We start from the raw sequence: 18,524 nt of genomic DNA, 5'->3' as shown, positions 1-18,524 counted from the left end.
CATGTCCACATATGTAGTTTCTGAATCTTTTATAACGTCCGAGTGGCAGCGAACAGGAGATACAGGATGATTAAGACGACCGAACGAAGTCCCTGTTGAGTCAGCAGGAAACAAGAACATGAAAGTTAATCAGTCACAGCCGGGAAATGTTTTGTTCAAGTGTACAAACATCACATTATTGTGCATGATATGAAAAACTCTTTATCATCCGTGGTGCGCAGGTCTGTGATACGATGGTCCACAAGCCACGCAACGACCCCTTCAGCGTCTGTCCGGGTCGTCTGCTGCTCCTCTCGGTGTCGCTCGTCCTCAGGTGCCACTCTTCGCTGCAGGAGTGTCTCAGGTAGAGCGGACAGGCCGGCTCTGCCCGCCGCTTCGTCTGCTCCGGGCCTGTTTGCTCTGCCTACGAGCCCAGAGACACTGCAGGGCTGGGCGATACATATCAATATTGTATATGAGACTGTGTATGGTCTTATTTTTTTGGATATCATTATATGATGATATGACATAAGTGTCATTTTCTGCACTTACCTGACTGATCTACTTGTTGTAATACTTACCTTTACCCAAGTACCAACAGTCATTCCTAAAATATCCTCGCAATATCAATATCGAGGTATTTGGTCGAAAATATTATGATTTTGGTTTTGTCGCCCAGTCCTCACATTTATGAAGTGCTCTAGAGGAGAATTCAAAATCAAGATGCATATCGTGTATCGTAATATAGCCTAAAAATATCACAATATTATTTTCGGGCCGTATCACCCAGCCCTTTTCTCCGCGTCATGCCAAAAATCTGCCTTATCTCACATGGGACTACAACACACACCTAATCCACAAAACAGACGTCATTTTCTGAACTTACCAGACATAAAGAGGTGTCAGTATTAAATCGAGACTGTTTCATAACCAGTTAAAAGTTCCTTGTGGAGCATTTCAGTTTGACTGCAGCAAACTGTGATATGTAACTCCAATATAAAACTCTTTTGAACTCTGTACTGAAATCTTTCCTCCTCTAGCAGACGTGTCATTTAGAAATCTTGATTTTTATCTATTTTAAGCGGACCATGAATAAATGAAAAACTGCCCTGAACTGTCAAAATACTGTCGCTCCTGTCGTTACTTCACGTTTGTTCTTAGGCGCCGTCTTTTCTCCGCATTATCCCTTTAACTTAGCACAGACATGTCCGAGCCGCTCATGTAAATCACTTAATTAGATCACTGATATTGGTGCGGCGATGCTGGAGGTGATCCGACGTGCTGTGACATGACGGCCCGTCGTTGGTAATGCGTTGTGACAGACTGGCAGGACGTGGTGCTACGAAGACAGGGTGACCATGTAGGTTATCACCCAGCGGCGTCTCGGCTTTCATAGAAGACATGACCCTTTTCGCGGAGCTGCAGGAGTGCTACCAGCTCCCCGTCAGTGACAGTCAGCAGGACGTTGACGGATAGGGATTGTCATGAATCAAACACACATTTGTGATGATATCAGCCAAAGACAGAGTTTATTTTTTATTCTTTCTTTGTGTTTTTTGAGCAAGCTATCCTCTCGACTTAGCCTTGAAAATCGGACTGAAGACCGATTCAGATGGGATTAATATTGTAGCAGGAGGATGTGGGGAGAGATCCTCCGTAGTTTGACCTGTAGGGCAGCATTTTTCGGGAAACTACAGGATGTTTTCTGGACATTCAACAGTCAAAAGAGGAAGACAAAAGAGAGTTTAAGGGGGGAAAAAGATTCAAAAGAGTTAAAAATCATACTCATAACTCTGTAAGCCTTAACACAAAGACATGAAACACAGATTTTTAGATTAAATGTGACCCACACTTCCTGAGGATGTGACTATCTCAGATGGTCAGTGAGGAAAAACGTCCATAAATCCACTTAGTACGTAGTAGTACGTTCAGTCTGTCGATTAATCATGAAAATAATTTGTAGATTCATTAATAATGAAGATTAATGGCTGATTAATAAACTCCTGGCAGGTAAAATGTGTTATTATTGGATGGTAACACTGCTTAAAGTTCAGACAGACATCGACGGGCTTAATAATCAGAGATATGAGAGCTGTTGTTTGTTGTTCTGAGCGTCTTGATCTCAAACAAATCTACAAGGATCAAGTTACCGAAACAACATAAAGTAGGCAGAGTGGTGCAGTTTAATGCGATGGGCATTAATGTTGCCAGCAGGAAGCATCGATCCAGCCGCACTAAAACACAGATGTCGACATTAACGTGCAGTTCTGAGGCTCCACTCTTTGTGTTATTAACACCGTGTTGGTCTGAAGTTAATGTTCACGTGTTACAGATGTGCTGCTGTGAGCTCGTGGTATTGATTTTGTGTGGTGATGATGTTGGTGATGGAGATGTTTCAGCCTCTGATGTTGAAATTAAAACGATGGATTGAAAGTTTAGAGAGAGTGTGGACACGACAGAGGCGATCAATCAGCTGCTCCCAGCCTCATTTAAACCCTTTTTGTGAATACTTGAAGTAACAGCCTGATGTATCTTCTTCTTCCTCTGTGCCAAAACTCACCTTTGTTATTACTTGATGAACTACTGGGGATAGGGATGCAAATTTTAAGCGATAGTTGGCTGCCTCAACAATCGATTACCTATTAATCTTTAATAATATATGAGATATGTTGGAGGTTTGCATCAGGAGTTAAAAGCACAGATAAAATAAACAACTAATTATTTGAATAATGAACAAAATGACACAAAATAATTTGAATTTAATAGCCGAGAACAAAATCCAACCCTCACTGAGGCGACTAAATGACAAAAATGTAATGACATCAGCTTGTATCTGAGGTCTCTTTGCATTTTTGTAAATCACAGACTACATATGTGTTAATTAAATAAAGTTTCTCATGCCGGTATTTTGATATATTTGATATGGAAGTATTTAGTGATTTGTAACGAGATACTTTCTGATGTATTTGTGCCCATCTCTGATTGTCAGTTTATACATTTTCAGTCGGTTAGATTCTAATTGATAAATGATTAATCATTAACATCCTTAACTGGGTAGCTTAAAAAGTTGCCCGAGGATCAATAAAGTTCTGTCTTGTCTTAACTTGTCATCATCACTAACTGTTGATTATATTTTGCAGCACTACTTCCTGGTCATTTTTGGCCACGATGGACAGAAACCTCTGGAGCTGCGGACGGAGGAGGAGTCGGACTGCAACGAGTGGGTGGAGTTCATCCAGCAGGCCAGGTGAGAACAGACTTTTACTCAAGTACTGCACTGAAGTACGATGTTGAGGTACTCTTTAAGGATAGACTGTTTACTGGGGACAGTATTCAGCATTTCTCTGATCAACGGTATCTGTTTTTTTTGCGTCTGATTGGCAATAAATTAAAATAATTATAAGAATGCTCTACATTGGCTGTGATGCAGCATCAGTTCTCAGTCTGTAGTCAGCACTCTGTCCCGCCCTCAACGATATCTGATTGGTCACACCTCACATGTATTACCCTATCAACACTGACGAATGGAAATACTCAGGTAAAGCTAACTGCTGTATCGTGCTGTAGACAACTGGACGTGTTTCAGTTTCTCTAAGATGTTTCACCTCTCATCCAAGAAGCTTCTTCAGTTCTGAACTGAATAATATGAACAATAAATCATCCGTCTTTGCCCGCTACATCTGAGCCTTTTACAGGTTAGGAGCTTATTTTTAAATACAAAAATGTGAAATTATTATCGGTAATCGGTATCGGCTGCAAAAATCTTTATCGTGCATCACCTGCTCCTCCTCTTTAATAACTCGCTCGAGACTCAAACTGTTTTTCTACTTTCCTGCTTTCTTTTTGTGCTGATGCACATTCGGCATAACGACCACGTGTTATTCCATATTTGTTTAACATCTGAGAGTGTGTGTGTGTGTGTGTGTGTGTGTGTGTGTGTGTGTGGACGTGTTTTGCTCGCAGCGGTTCACATTTAGGTCACACTGGTGCTGTATTGCTACGCCGGTTACATCACAGACTTGATCTCGCCACTCCACCTCTCTTCCTCTCCTCTCTGCCTCTCTGTTTCTGTCGCTCCTGTTTTCATCCCAACGTTCAGCAGAAAATACAATCAAAACACTTTTGTTTCTTCTGACATCATGACAAGTTTCTGTCAGGTTGTTTATTGTGTCGAACATGAATTATCAGACGAAGCTCTCTCCTCGTCCTCAAACTCTGTCCCCGTCCTCCCTTTTAGTTACTCTGACATCATCATCGAGCGTGAGATCCTGATGCAGAAGTACATCCACCTGGTCCAGATCATGGAGACCGAGAAGGTCGCGGCCAATCAGCTCCGCACTCAGCTGGAGGACCAGGACACTGAGATCGAGAGGCTCAAAGCCGAGGTATGCATGAGTGCATCCGCATCTGCGTGTGCATGCATACATAAATCCACACACACTGTCGCGCACATGCTCAGATGGAGCGGATCAAAGCGTGCAGATGCAGCAGACCTGATGGGGAAACACTGGAGTTCAGAGCTCACCATGTGTGTCTTTAAATGAACGCTCAGCAGGGGCTCCAGTGACTGCAGGAGCATTAACTTCCTCGTCACGACACGAGATGTCTGTTTTGTTTTGAGCCTCCAAAGTGGCTCCATGAATATTTTAACCTCTGTGCCAGTTTGTTCACATGGACACTGTTGTTGTGCCAGATTGTAGTGTTGAACAAAACCAAGGAGAGGATGCAGCCGAGCCAGAGCAACCAGGAGGAGGAAGACCCAGACATTAAAAAGATCAAGAAGGTAAAACGTTGGTTTCACACGAGGGGCGGGGTTTGAAACATCGATTTTCCAATTCAAATCGATCTGATATTCATAAATTTTGCTTTTCTTTGTGGAGGTTTGTCACCCTCAAAGCACCAAATGCGAGTAAATCTGTGAAGGCTGTCCACCACCTCCCCAACGGATTAACATTTGTACCGAAACAGTCATGTGATTAAAACTACGCTGAGAGTCTCGACTGTGTTTTGGTGTCATTTACGGACACGCTGCTTCTGTCCTCTGCTGCACGCACAGAAGGACTTCACGGTGCATTCAGGTGCACCTCGTGAACTCAGAAATCAATACTCGAATGGCCACAGAGGTTGTTGAACTGTTTCATCCAAGACTTATAAGTAAATAAATAATAAAGTAATCATTTTTCTCAATGTTTGTTTTTACTCTTACAAGGGAAAAACCATGACAATACTTTTATTTTCAATACTTGTTACATAAATAACACAACATTTAGAAAACACAACACTTGCTGTTGTGTTTTGACCCTCAAGGCCACCATAGCTACCTCTGAATCTGAATCTGAATCAGATCGAGTTGAATCGGGTGATTCCCAGCTCTGTTTCACACAACGATGTGAAACAAAGAGAGACACCGAATGTGTTTCCTCTGTGCAGGTGCAGAGCTTCATGCGTGGCTGGCTCTGCCGGAGGAAGTGGAAGATCATCGTCCAGGACTACATCTGTTCCCCTCACGCTGAGAGCATGAGGAAAAGGAACCAGATCGTCTTCAACATGGTGGAGGCGGAGACGGAGTACGTCCACCAGCTCTCCATCCTGGTGAACTGTTTCCTCCGGCCGCTCCGCATGGCCGCCAGCTCCAAGAAACCTCCCATCAGCCACGATGACGTCAGCACCATATTCCTCAACAGGTGCGGCCATCTTGTTTTTTTAAGTGATCTTTGTAGTTTAACGTTACAGCAGGAAACTCGTTCACAGCGTTCTGAGACCAGTTCTGTGTTTCTCCAGTGAGACCATCATGTTTCTCCACGAGATCTTCCATCAGGGTCTTAAAGCTCGGATCGCTAACTGGCCCACGCTCGTTCTGGGTGAGTACTGCAGAGACCACAGTCCAGTCTGCATAAACAGTTTGCATGTTTGTGATGATTTATTATAGTTTGCACGGCATTACGTTACTGCACAGTCTTTGTAGAAGGGCTTTAGAAAGACATCCGTAGCTCACCATAGACCACATCAACTATGTTCACAGGTTTTTACTTCTAAAGCCTGAATAATGTCGGCATATCCCACATGTCACACATGTCAGAACCTTTATCTTCTTCTTCTACTACTCTCTTCTTCTTCTTCTTCTTCTTCTTCTACTACTCTCTTCTTCTTCTTCTTCTTCTTCTGCTTCTTCTTCTTCTTCTTCTTCTTCTACTACTCTCTTCTTCTTCTTCTTCTTCTTCTTCTTCTTCTACTACTCTCTTCTTCTTCTTCTTCTTCTTCTTTTTCTTCTTCTTCTTCTGTCATGAACTGAAAGAAGCTGTCTGGAGGGAGAGAAATCGGTTAATAACATATTTCATGTTCTGGAAAATGTTGGACCATTTCTTTGCTGTTGTCTGTTAACTCAAACGTAGTTTATGCGTTTCCTCTTTGCCACCCAGCCGACCTGTTCGACATCCTGCTGCCCATGCTGAACATCTATCAGGAGTTTGTGAGGAACCATCAGTACAGTCTGCAGGTTCTGGCCAACTGCAAACAGAACAGAGACTTCGACAAGCTGCTCAAACAGTACGAGTCCAACGCTGCCTGCGAGGGCCGCATGCTGGAGACGTTCCTCACCTACCCCATGTTCCAGGTGCTGTTCACACCTCCACGTTCACATTCAAACATCCACTGACGAACAAAAAGCAGCTTTGTCACCTGCTTTGTTTATAATCCGTGTCACCGGTGTCTTTTGGTGTTTTAGATTCCTCGATACATCATCACCCTTCATGAGCTGCTGGCACATACACCTCACGAACATGTGGAGCGAAAGAGTCTCGAATTCGCCAAATCCAAACTGGAGGAGCTGTCGAAGTGAGTGCGAGCACGTTTCAGAGATGTGTGTTGACAGACGGTGATAACGATGCTAACGATTGATTGGTCGCGTTGTCAGGATGATGCACGATGAAGTGAGCGACACCGAGAACATCAGGAAGAATCTGGCCATCGAGCGGATGATCGTGGAGGGCTGCGACATCCTGTTAGACACCAGTCAGACCTTCGTCAGACAAGGTGAGCCTCCTCTTGGTCGTCGGCCTCTCTTGTCTCTTTGACTCCGTCACTTTTCACTCACTTCCTCACTCTGACTCCACGTCCAGGCTCTCTCATCCAGCTGCCGTCCAGCAGCGAGCGGGGCATGCTCAGTAAGGTCCGCCTGGGCTCGCTGTCACTGAGGAAGGAAGGAGAGCGCCAGTGTTTCCTGTTCACCAAACACTTCCTCATCTGTACGCGAACATCTGGAGGAAAGCTTCACCTGCTCAAGGTCAGCCTCACCCGAGCACAGACACAAGTTACACAGTTGTTTAACATTTGAAGTCCATGCCAGAACATCTATGAAAGGACAGACCATTTACAAATAACACAGTCGCAGGAGTCAGCTGGCTGATATCTCAGTACCGGGCTGGGTGTCAGTCCTGTTATCTGGAGAACTTCTGGACAGGACACGCAGTCCCTAAAATATTATAATGTGGCTGATATGAAAGGAAAACTACAATAAACTCCTTGTTCAAACTCACCAAATACTGCAGCTACAACAGTCTGTAGTCAAATCCCAAAGTCCTTGAGCCTGTAATAAGATAAGATAATCCTTTATTAGTCCCACAGCTGGGACACTTGTGTTATTACAGCAGCAAAGAGGAGAGCAAAAGAGAGAGAGGGCATAAGTTAAAACAGTGAAGTCGAATCAAATCAATTTTATTTATATAGCCCAAAATAAATCACATTGCCTCAGTGGGCTTTACAATCTGTACAGTGAACGGCATCCTCGATTCAAGTGAGGAAAAACTATTGACCATATTGAGAAACCTCAGGATCACAGTTCACAAATTTCATTGACAGAATATCTGATACAAGTAAACAATATAAAATATATGTGAAGCGTGTGGATCCAGGAGGACGACTGAGCAGGACGACGGCGTGGTGACCTGGAAGAGGACAAGCCAACAAGTTATCAGCAAAAGTTAAAAATATAAGTAAATAAAGCAGTTTGAACAATATAAGCTGTATAAAGAAGAATCAAAAACTCCAAAAGCAGATGAAGATGTTGGTGGTGATTCTTGCTCAACTACCGTACTGAAGTAAAAGTACTGAAGCATCAATACTGCAAGAAATGAGTATTGAAACTGTGTTAAATAATCAGTGTCAGTATTTATCGATATTTGACAACACTTCTTACAAATAATGGAATGAAATGTTGCACAGGGCGTCAAAAAGTCAGAATAATTTAACTGTGAAGGGCAGTTTCGACTCTCATCACCACTTGTTTACTGGTTCACGTAATTTCCCCGTCCTGCTCTCGTCCACTCAAATGAAATCCGGTTTCCCATCTGTTGTCTGTCTGAATCCATGTGGATGCAGCGTCAGGGTCACATACAGAAATGTGTTTACTGTTTACACACAAACAATGGCGGTATGTAATTAACTTTGTACTTCCTTCATCCGACTCTCTAACAGCAAGGAGGAACGCTGTCTCTGATAGAGTGCACTCTGATTGAAGAGCTGGATGCCAGTGATGAGGACTGTGAGTATCTTTATGTCGGACTATATCCAACCTGTATGTCTTTGCTGTTCACTGAGGCGTGCACTGTGTGTTTTGCTCTTGCAGACAACGCAGCAGGTCAAGGCTTCAACCATCTGGAGTTTAAAATCGTGGTGGAGCCTCCCGACGGTCAGTCCTTCTCCGTCGTCCTGTTGGCTCCGTCTCGCCAAGAAAAGGCAGCGTGGACGAGCGACATCAGCCAGGTGAGTCCGACCGTGCAGACTGAACTGACCTGAGCGAGTCGAGTGAAGCAGTTTTCCGATTCTAGATGTTTGATGATGCTCCTCTGCTCTCTGCTTCAGTGCATCGATAACATCCGGTGTAACGGCCTGATGACCAGCGTGTTCGAGGAGAACTCCAAGGTTTCTGTGCCGCACATGATCAAGTAAGAAAAGAGAAAATTACATGGATTAAAATCTGAATTATACGCATCGTAACTCGGTAACAACCTGAGCTGATGTCTCCTCTGAAGGTCTGACGCCCGGCTGCACAAAGACGACGTCGACATCTGCTTCAGCAAGACGCTCAACTCCTGCAAGGTCCCGCAGATCCGCTATGCCAGCGTGGAGCGGCTGCTGGAGCGCCTGACCGACCTGCGGTTCCTCTCCATCGACTTCCTCAACACCTTCCTCCACACGTACCGGATCTTCACCACCGCCGCCGTCGTCATCGACAAGCTGGCTGACATCTACAAGAAGCCGTTCACCTCCATCCCCGTCAGGTACCGTGACGCTACCTCAACGTGGTTCCTCCACACGTTCCTCCATCCTCATCGTCCTCGTTCCCTCTCACGCATGGCTGCCTACGTTCACTCCATCTCTCCATTTCCACATTTTCTGTTGTTCTCTCTTCATCCATCACCCCGCCACGCCCCTTCCTCCTCCTCTTCCTCTCACTGTCCAGGATCGAGCAACATTCATGTGACCGTCTGTCCATCATGTCCCTCTGTCCTGACTACAGTCTGAAGATCACACAGCTCGCACTGGACCAGACCAAGTAAATACCAGCAGAGCTGAAACCAACCATTATTTTAATTGTTGATTATTTTCCCGATTAATCAATTAGTTGTTTGGATCTATGAAAATGTCGATTAGTGTTTCCAAAAGCCCCAGATGACGTCCTCAAGTGTCAACACAAGATATTCAGTTCACTGTCACAGAGGAGGAAAGAAACCAGAAAATATTCACAGTTAAGAAGCTGGAATCTGAGATATTTGACAAAGACTACTCAGACCAACGAATCTGTTATCAGGATAGTTGACAACCAGTGTTCATACACACAAAAAGTCATTTCATTTTCCCAAAATAATATCGTAGGGAAACAGTTCAGGGTCTCGATCTCTGACCCGACTTTAGATGTTCAGTACCCTACATGTGTCAGATTTGCAGATCCTCTCCTCTCTGCTCTCTCTCAGGTCTCTGGAGCTCTTCTTCGCCACCAACCAGGGCTCGTGGGCGACCGACCCCCTGAACAACAAATCCCCGAGGCTCTGCCGCAAGTTCTCCTCTCCTCCTCCTCTCTCCATCCCCCCTCGCACCTCCTCCCCCGTCCACAGCCGCAAGCTCTCCCTCAGCTCCCCGGTCAGCGGGAAGGTGGGAGCTTTGGACCTGTCCGCCACCCCCTCCTCCTCCGCGGCCAACTCCCCCACCTCCAGCCACAGCCCCTCCATCTCCTCGCCTCCTCCCGGCTCAACCAGGCCCCCCTCCGGCTTCTCCTCCCCTCCGCCCACCGCCACGCGCTCCCCCAGCCTCCCCCAGGCCTCTGGGATGTCCTCGCCGCCCCCCATCTGCACCAAGGCCCCTCTGGACCTGAGCCGCGGTCCCAGCTCCCCTGAGCTGAGCCCAGCTGCAGGGGAGGATGTCAGCGGAGAGCTGCCTCGCCTCGACGCCTTCTGCGGGAAGCTGAGGCGCAGCATCCGCAGGGGTATGTAGCTGGAGCACAAAAGCATATGATTCACACTGTGTCAGTCCTGTATGATCATCAGCACACGTGTGGGCCCACGCTGCATAGTCCGCTCACACACACCGTTATGAAATGGTGGTTTAAACAGCAGGTAAATGCAGCCCAGGTCTCTCTTTAATCTACACACATGAACACGAGTTATTTATTACTGATATCGCCCTTGAATGCCACACATCACTGATAGTTTCTCGCCAGCCCAAACAGACGAGGGGACGAGACACAGAAATGGGTCACCGTTACCCAACGGAGGAATAATCGTGCTCTTAGATCACCATCTGGCTCCAGCTGACAGCCTGTTCGCCATAAAAACAGCGGCGGAGCACGAGGTCAGGAAAAAATCTCTGACAACAAACTGGAGAGGAGAGAAAGGAAAATGAAGAGATAAATGGAGCTCTCACACGGCAGCCGAGTGCCTCCTGAGAGGAAAATGGCACATTGAATGGGTGAAAGTGAGAGCCCTCCACTAACACCCGAACACAGCAGCTCGTGACCCCGAAGGCCGAAGAGTCACATGAACAACAGGCTGTAACATGAAGGCTCAGACTGTTGGTGTTTACATCACATCTGAAACAGAAACATGTTTTGTATTTATGTATGTTTTACTGAGCGTCATGTTTCAGCTGTCGTGTGTGTTTATATGAAAAATACTCAAACTTAAAGCTGCACTAATCAATATTTTCACACCGTTCATCACATTGATGTCTTATTTGAAAGCTGAAAATTAATCAAGAACTATTAGCAGAATTAATTGATCATTTTTCAAGCAATAAGTCTGAAAAGTCTTTGGGTTTTGGACAAAAGAAGCGATTTGAAGACGTCACTTTTGACTCTTTTCCACAATTTCTTGACATTTTAATCGATAATGAAAATAATCATTAGTTGCAAGTTACTTTCAAAATGCAATATATTACATATTACTAGTTACCTTCATTTTAAAGTAATATATTACGTTACAATATTACTGTTTGCATACATACTAATATATTACTTTTTACAATACTTTCAACAAAATGCCCAAATAACCTTTATAAAACAGTTAAATAGCCGAGATCTTTTTAAATAAATGAACAGCCTTGGACTCGGGGATGAGCAGGCAGACAGAGGATCACAGTCTGATATATTATGAGACAGGAATACATATTTTGAATTGTAGGCTCAGTTATATGAAACACAACAGACCTGTACCTTCTATAATGACACGACAAGACAAACATCTCTTCTTCTCTGCCTTTTTATTTTAGTCCACAGAACCAGGAATGCGGATACGGTTTGTAACGCGTAACATAAGATTACATAAAATCAGACTTATGCTTTAAACCAGTGGGGTCGCCCCCTGCTGGCAGATGTAGGGCACTTCTGCACTGGCTTCACTTAAGACCAGTGTTCAATGGCATGAAGAAAAACTAACACATACTGGACCTCCACGCCAAATTTCAGCCTCTTAGACTAAAAACTGTGACTTTGAAACAGTGAGGACATTTTTGTTGCTAAAAAAAGTAAACAAAGTTTCAGATAAGATACAAAATGTTCTGGTATGAGGCCCGCTGTCTTGCTGCTGACGCCACGTCTCATTGCGACCCCTCACAGCTGTCCTGGAGTCGGTCTCTCTGGACAAGTTCATCCCTGAAGCACCGGCCAGCAGCGAGCCGGGCGACCTGTCTCCCTGCCGCTCACCTTCAACGCCGAGGCATCTCCGCTACAGGCAGACGGGAGGTACGAACACACAGCACACACACTAACAGCTTCCTTATAAAGATATGTTTTTATTAATGCCTCTGCTTCCTCTCAGTCACATCGGGAGAGAACTCTCGCTGCACGATGTCGCCGGCGTCGGCGTTTGCGATCGCCACCGCCGCCGCCGGACACAGCAGCTCCCAGGGTGAGCACGGCAAGCCACGAAGGTCAAAAGACACAACAGAGGGGAGGGGAGCTGTGCAAATGGCTTTTTACAGGTGGATAAACGACGAGAATGACCTCAGACGTTCCCTCATTTCTTTTCTTTTTTTTATCTCCCAGGGTTTAGTAATTCTGAGAAAACCTGCGACAAAGAGTTCATCATCCGGAGAGCTGCGACCAACAGAGTCCTGAATGTGCTGCGACACTGGGTCTCCAAGCACTCCCAGGTGAGGACACGACAAACCTCTGTGAGTCCTTCAGACTTCATCAGCAGGACGACTTCCCAACACGTCTTTACACGCATCCAGAAAGTTTACAGACGACCTGAACCCTCGACAGGACGCTGAGAGCCCACCTGCAGGAGTCTGTTGTTGTGTCTGCTTCCGTTGCCGCCGCCTCCTCCTCCTCCTCCTGTGTGTGTGTGTGTGTGCGCGCGCGTGCGTGCGTGCGTGCGTGCGTGTGTGTGTGTGTGTGTGTGTGTGTGTGTGTCACACTCGTCTCGCTGATGGAGGTGCTCTTTGCTCTGCATGTCGTTTTCTCCCACCAGGAAGCAGAAAGGTCAGCTTCCTCCTCAGGGACGCGAAAAGGACGATCACTTTCATTTCACATTATATAAGATGCTATTTTTGTACCTGGATGCTGCAGCCGGGGAAAAAATGAACCTTTCATTATTTCGGTCCGATTGATAAACACAGTTCTGGGTCCACGTAGGTAAATATGAGAGACACTGACATCAACAGCTGATAGATTTGTAACAGCAAAGAAATAAAACGTCTACTTACATTAAGAGAATTATTTTTGTAGGACAGGATTTCAGATTTTTTTGCATAAATGTCCAGAAGAGAAATCTGCAATAAATTAACACCTAAATGTGTTTTGGGCATTTTCTTTCCTCTTGTCTGAAAGAAGACGTCACTGTGCACTAAACACAATGTTTTCACCTGTAAAGTCTTAAGTTCACTTTACATTTCTACAAACAAGTCTGGATCCAGACTCATGACGTCTCTGTAAAAATGTCCCTTTTATCACAGTTATATTTATTTATTTCTGTTTTTGTTTAACCCTCGTGCAACTGTCGATACAGTTTGTGCTTTTAACTTTCATTTTTGGATCATTTTGGCTGTATTAATACATATTACATACATTTTGGGAAAGGTATTATTTTTTTTCTTTTAAATTTCAACCTCAGCTCATGTAATAAGTCTATAATATGCTGTGTATGTTACAGACGGGCAGCTGCCACTGTCATTACAGCATAAAATCCTGCATCTCATGTTAGCAGGCTTACATCCTGCGATCCTGAATGAGTTTGTGTCATTTTTATAATTAATAGTCATATTAATAGTAAAACTGAACCCTCATGCAACTGATAAAAGACACATTTAGTACAAAAAAATGTCAAAAACTACCATAAAAATACGATATATAAAGTATATGGAAAATAACAGTTTTTTGTGGTTTTTTTCATTTAATAAAACAGTGGCGTCGTGTAAACAAACTGGTATTTAAAGGGTTAAAATCCTGAAAATTAATGAATATTTGTCGTTATTATCAGAACTGATGTCGGCTGAACAATGTAACCCAGTGACAGTTGATAATAATATTAATATATAGTGTTTTTATGGCAGTTTGGTCTGAGTAACTTTGTGTTTTTTATCTGTTGCATGAGCGTTAGGAATTAAAAGTAGTAGTCTTACAGGGAAAACTGAATCAGACCACCTGATGTAAATGTCCTGTAGGGGGCGTCGTTTTCATGAGCACTGCAGTCACGGACACGATGAGAGCAAAGCTTAGATGTAAACAATTTAAAAAGACTCTTCACACTTGTAATGTCATTTATAGAGCAGATATTTTAAAATTACAGTCATTGTTTATGTGAAATCGAGCAAAATGTCTTTGAATAATGTTTTCATGGACTCGATGGTCTGTAGCTGTAAACGTGTATGAATGTGTTGATCCGTCAGGACTTCGACATGAACGGCGAGCTGAAGATGGGGGTGATCGGACTCCTGGAAGAAGTTCTACGAGATCCGGACCTGCTGCCACAGGAGAGGAAAGCAACTTCTAACATATTAAGGTGAACACAACGACGTCATCCATCCCTCAGTCTGTTTATTAACGGAAATAATATTAGACACTTTAGGATCCTCAACATTGAAACAAGATTAATTGTCCCAGTGAATTTTCATGTATATGTATAGTTTTTATACATCTGTTGTTCATTGTCTCATTGTCTGCAGTGCCCTTTCTCAAGAAGAACAAGACGACGCTCAGCTGAGGATCGAGGACATTTTACAGATGGTCAGTATTCACACCTGTGATCATCAACAGACGGGGTTTTAACACAGATTTTTAAACAGCTGTTTGAATTAATCTATCTGCAGAAGAGCTGCCCCCTCCTTCACTTCATCGTGGTAAGAATCATGTTATCATGACGACGTCCCTTAACGGAAACAGTAGCTGCTGTAGCGAACTCTCTCAGTAGTCGTAGCGTAGGTGGACTCCCGGTTGATCTTAGTGTCGGTCTGGTAACGTAGATCTTTTGAAGCAGCTTCATGAAAACTCTTCACTATAAAACAGTTTGTGTGTGTGTGTGTGTTTTTTCTCCAGGCAGAGAGTCCGAAGGCCGAGTGTTTCGAGTCTCTGTCGGCCATGGAGCTGGCAGAACAGATCACGCTGCTGGATCACATCGTGTTCAGGAGCATTCCCTACGAGTGAGTACTTCATTCTAAAAGCTTCACCTCGCACTCCCACAAACACAAGAAGGTCTGGAGAGTTTTTTTTTTAGTAAATCGCCTGAAGACCAAACTGTTTGTCTGACCGCCCTGTGTGATCCTGCAGGGAGTTCCTCGGTCAGGGCTGGATGAAGGTGGACAAGACAGAGAGGACTCCGTACATCATGAAGACCAGCCAGCACTTCAACGATGTAAGAGCAGACGCTCCAGGTTACCTTGTGCCTCAGTGTGGGGTCGGGCAGTCTGATGATATATTAAACCGGGGTTATCAACTACAGTTAATGAAGTTCAGTTCGCCCCTTTCACACTGGACAAAAAACCCACCAACGCCCTCTAACATCTGGCTTTTTGGTGCAAAAGTCCTGCGTTAAATTAGACGTGAAGCGATTAATCGATCAGTCGAACATCAGAAAATTCAGTCAGCAGCTTCTGCGGTCAATTCTGAATTATTTGATGTTATTTTAAGCAAAAATGTCAAAATTTGATGTTTATGTTTGTCATAATTAATAAGAAATTGAGTATCTTTGGCTTTGATACTGCATTTTTCATCCTACAGAGTCTGTACATCAGTTTAATTCCTTTTGATTTTGGACCTTTGAACATTTTAACTTTATTATATAGACAAAATCATTAATCCAATAATAAGATTAAAGAGATTAATCAATGATGAAAATAATCTTTAGTTGCAGCCCTACATTAAATCCTAACGTCATGACGTTTCAGAGAGGTTGATTTAACTGCACGGCCATTTTGGAGGGATTATCGGGCATTACTAAGAAGTGTCTCAATTTTTTTTATCAACCTTTTTTAGGAGAGGTTATTGTTTATGCTACACCTCCCTGTGCAACATGAAAATAGTTATATTTACCTCTGAACGTCATCAGACTGCCTGAGTTTTTACTATGTGTACCTAATAAACTGGTAACCGAGTGTTGCTGTGTCGCCTCAGATGAGCAACCTGGTGGCGTCTCAGATCATGACCCACACTGACGTGGGCTCCAGGGCCAGCTCCATAGAAAAGTGGCTGGCGGTGGCCGATATCTGTCGCTGCCTCAACAACTACAACGGCGTGCTGGAGATCACCTCCGCTCTCAACCGCAGCGCCATCTACAGGCTGAAGAAGACCTGGGCCAAAGTCTGCAAGCAGGTTGGAAATCCATTCGTTTAAACGGCTGTTAATGAAATACAACATCTTCTCTGCACAAAACCCTCCTGATGATCCTTGTTTGTGTTTTTCTTTAGACGAAGGCGCTCATGGACCGGCTGCAGAAGACGGTGTCATCAGAGGGGAGGTTCAAGAATCTCAGAGAGACGCTGAAAAAGTAAAAAGCTGCAGAGAAAAATACAGTGATTTATTTCAGTCTTTAAAACCCGTCTGATTTCTGCACTGTGCATCTGTGTCTGTAGCTGTAACCCTCCATGTGTCCCGTACCTGGGCATGTACCTCACCGACCTGGCTTTCATCGAGGAGGGAACACCCAACTTCACGGAGGAGGGCCTCGTTAACTTCTCCAAGATGAGGATGGTAAGAAACTCTGTCCTTGCTCCAGTTCCTCTGTTATCCCTTTTAAAGGAACAAAAGCCTTTTCCAAAACCAAAACCACAGCAGAGAGGGTGTGAAACCATTCAACTTAAAGCCGCAATTGTTAGCTCGTCAGGCTAACTAGCTTACAACATGCTAGCATTGCTTCGAAGGTCAAAGACCACATTATTAACTCGTGTGACGTTAGTTTGTGGATTTACGTTAAAGAAATGGCTCGCATCCTCACTGTGTGTTTGTTAGCAGCTCTGTCGCTAACGTTAGCGTCTCTGTCCTACTCTTTATTACATTTTGAAGTTTACTTGATCTCCAGCCAACCTTACGTAATAGCGTTAGGTTTGCCACCTGGGAATGGGGTCAATAAAAGTTGACCGCTATTACCGAAGTTCTCCATTGACTCTGATCTCTGCTGTCTCAGATTTCTCACATCATCCGGGAGATTCGTCAGTTCCAGCAAGCACCTTACAGGATAGAGCACCAACCCAAGGTAAGTCTGATTAAATACCTTTAACGTTACATCATTTCTGCACTAAGACGTGATCGTAAAATCTTCTCTCTCCTCCAGGTGACTCAGTTCCTCCTGGATAAGACACTGGTGATGGATGAAGACACCCTCTACGAGCTCTCGCTGAAGATCGAACCTCGAGTACCTCCTGGCTGATTACTGTATAACTGACACTCAAACATATATTCACACACATGATTTTACATATTTACCGTCTTACAGTACCAGTCATGAACTAACACAACTTGAGATTCTTTTCTTAATAAAAAGCAGGGGTTGTTTCATAAAACACCGCCAGTATTTGTGCTTAGGAAACTCAGGAGACAACGTGCCTTTGAATGAACATCTGATGTGTGTATTAAGTAAACAGAACGAACTGTATAACCAACACAACTCTGCCATAAGATCGAACAGTTATGACTGTAGAAACAACCATGTTAGCTACTGAACATGGCGCTAGAAAGTAACCTGTTGCTGCTATCACACTGTAAATACCAATGGATCTGCCTCGTAGTCTTTCACGTGAACATTTCCAGATACGTTTTACATTATTTGTACGATCATGCCCGTATTAACCTGCTTTGGGTCCCAGGAGGTTAAAAAAAAAATGAGCCACAGGTTTACTGTGTGGTAGTTTCTAAATTATTTTGGGAATATGTATCATTTTTCTTTTGTTGTCTGTGGACAAGCTGCAAACACAAGATCCAGGTTAGATCCAGAAAACACGAAGCAACTGTAAGTCCAGTATTCTCTCTCTTTTAGCTCTGTTTTTGGTCTCCACCACCTGAGGGAAAGCTCTTGCTCTTTAGCTCTCCGCTGCTGCTGGACTCAAGGTTGATGAGAGCCGCGAGACTCAACCAAAACAATACATTTTGGGCTGTAAAACCAAAACAATGAGCTCAAAGATGCTAAACTGGATGACAGTTCTCTGGCGTTGTTACTACGAGCAACACTTTCCACATTACACACCCACCGCAAACTTTCACTTCGGGTTATTTGCGTCGTTTGACCGTCATTTGTGTTTATTTGTATAATTAGAGACTATTTACAGAACAGAGAGTTAAGATACACTCGATGGCTCATCACAGATATATCTGTTGTCTATGTTGTCTAACTTTTTCTATTTTTTTAACAAAACATAATTAGAAAAAGATGTTTTGATTTATAATTAATAAATTCCCAATGTTTCAGTGCGCTGATGTCATTTTGAACAACAAAGCTTATTGTTAAACTGTAAAATGTCCTTCTTCCGTCACACACGTATCTTTGTTTCAAGTGTTTGATGACGACATTTGAGGGATCAGTGCAAAACTGTGTGTTTATGTTTATATTTTGTGTACATATAAGAAT

The 18,524-nt window shown here is 43.9% G+C and overlaps 1 protein-coding gene across 1 annotated transcript in view; it reads left to right on the top strand.

Moving 5' to 3' along the window:
• rasgrf2a (Ras protein-specific guanine nucleotide-releasing factor 2a) overlaps window positions 1-18,316 on the top strand; it is a 30,097-nt gene extending 11,781 nt beyond the window's left edge. Inside the window, exons 2-28 of the mRNA XM_073477837.1 lie at window positions 3,120-3,226; window positions 4,217-4,364; window positions 4,673-4,762; window positions 5,410-5,663; window positions 5,761-5,840; window positions 6,399-6,592; window positions 6,704-6,813; window positions 6,893-7,011; window positions 7,098-7,261; window positions 8,452-8,518; window positions 8,603-8,739; window positions 8,839-8,921; window positions 9,009-9,257; window positions 9,440-9,532; window positions 9,951-10,459; window positions 12,086-12,211; window positions 12,288-12,377; window positions 12,515-12,621; window positions 14,359-14,471; window positions 14,635-14,695; window positions 15,005-15,108; window positions 15,236-15,320; window positions 16,079-16,276; window positions 16,372-16,451; window positions 16,537-16,654; window positions 17,088-17,156; window positions 17,235-18,316. Of these exons, the coding sequence (XP_073333938.1) occupies window positions 3,120-3,226; window positions 4,217-4,364; window positions 4,673-4,762; window positions 5,410-5,663; window positions 5,761-5,840; window positions 6,399-6,592; window positions 6,704-6,813; window positions 6,893-7,011; window positions 7,098-7,261; window positions 8,452-8,518; window positions 8,603-8,739; window positions 8,839-8,921; window positions 9,009-9,257; window positions 9,440-9,532; window positions 9,951-10,459; window positions 12,086-12,211; window positions 12,288-12,377; window positions 12,515-12,621; window positions 14,359-14,471; window positions 14,635-14,695; window positions 15,005-15,108; window positions 15,236-15,320; window positions 16,079-16,276; window positions 16,372-16,451; window positions 16,537-16,654; window positions 17,088-17,156; window positions 17,235-17,330 (3,651 nt within the window). The 3' untranslated portion in view covers window positions 17,331-18,316. The remainder of the gene's footprint in view (window positions 1-3,119; window positions 3,227-4,216; window positions 4,365-4,672; window positions 4,763-5,409; window positions 5,664-5,760; window positions 5,841-6,398; window positions 6,593-6,703; window positions 6,814-6,892; window positions 7,012-7,097; window positions 7,262-8,451; window positions 8,519-8,602; window positions 8,740-8,838; window positions 8,922-9,008; window positions 9,258-9,439; window positions 9,533-9,950; window positions 10,460-12,085; window positions 12,212-12,287; window positions 12,378-12,514; window positions 12,622-14,358; window positions 14,472-14,634; window positions 14,696-15,004; window positions 15,109-15,235; window positions 15,321-16,078; window positions 16,277-16,371; window positions 16,452-16,536; window positions 16,655-17,087; window positions 17,157-17,234) is intronic.
• The last annotated feature ends 208 nt before the right edge of the window (window positions 18,317-18,524 follow it).

Source organism: Pagrus major, chromosome 12, assembly GCF_040436345.1.
Source record: "Pagrus major chromosome 12, Pma_NU_1.0".
In the NCBI taxonomy this organism is placed as follows: Eukaryota; Metazoa; Chordata; class Actinopteri; order Spariformes; family Sparidae; genus Pagrus; species Pagrus major.
This window is presented reverse-complemented; position numbering and strand designations above follow the sequence as displayed.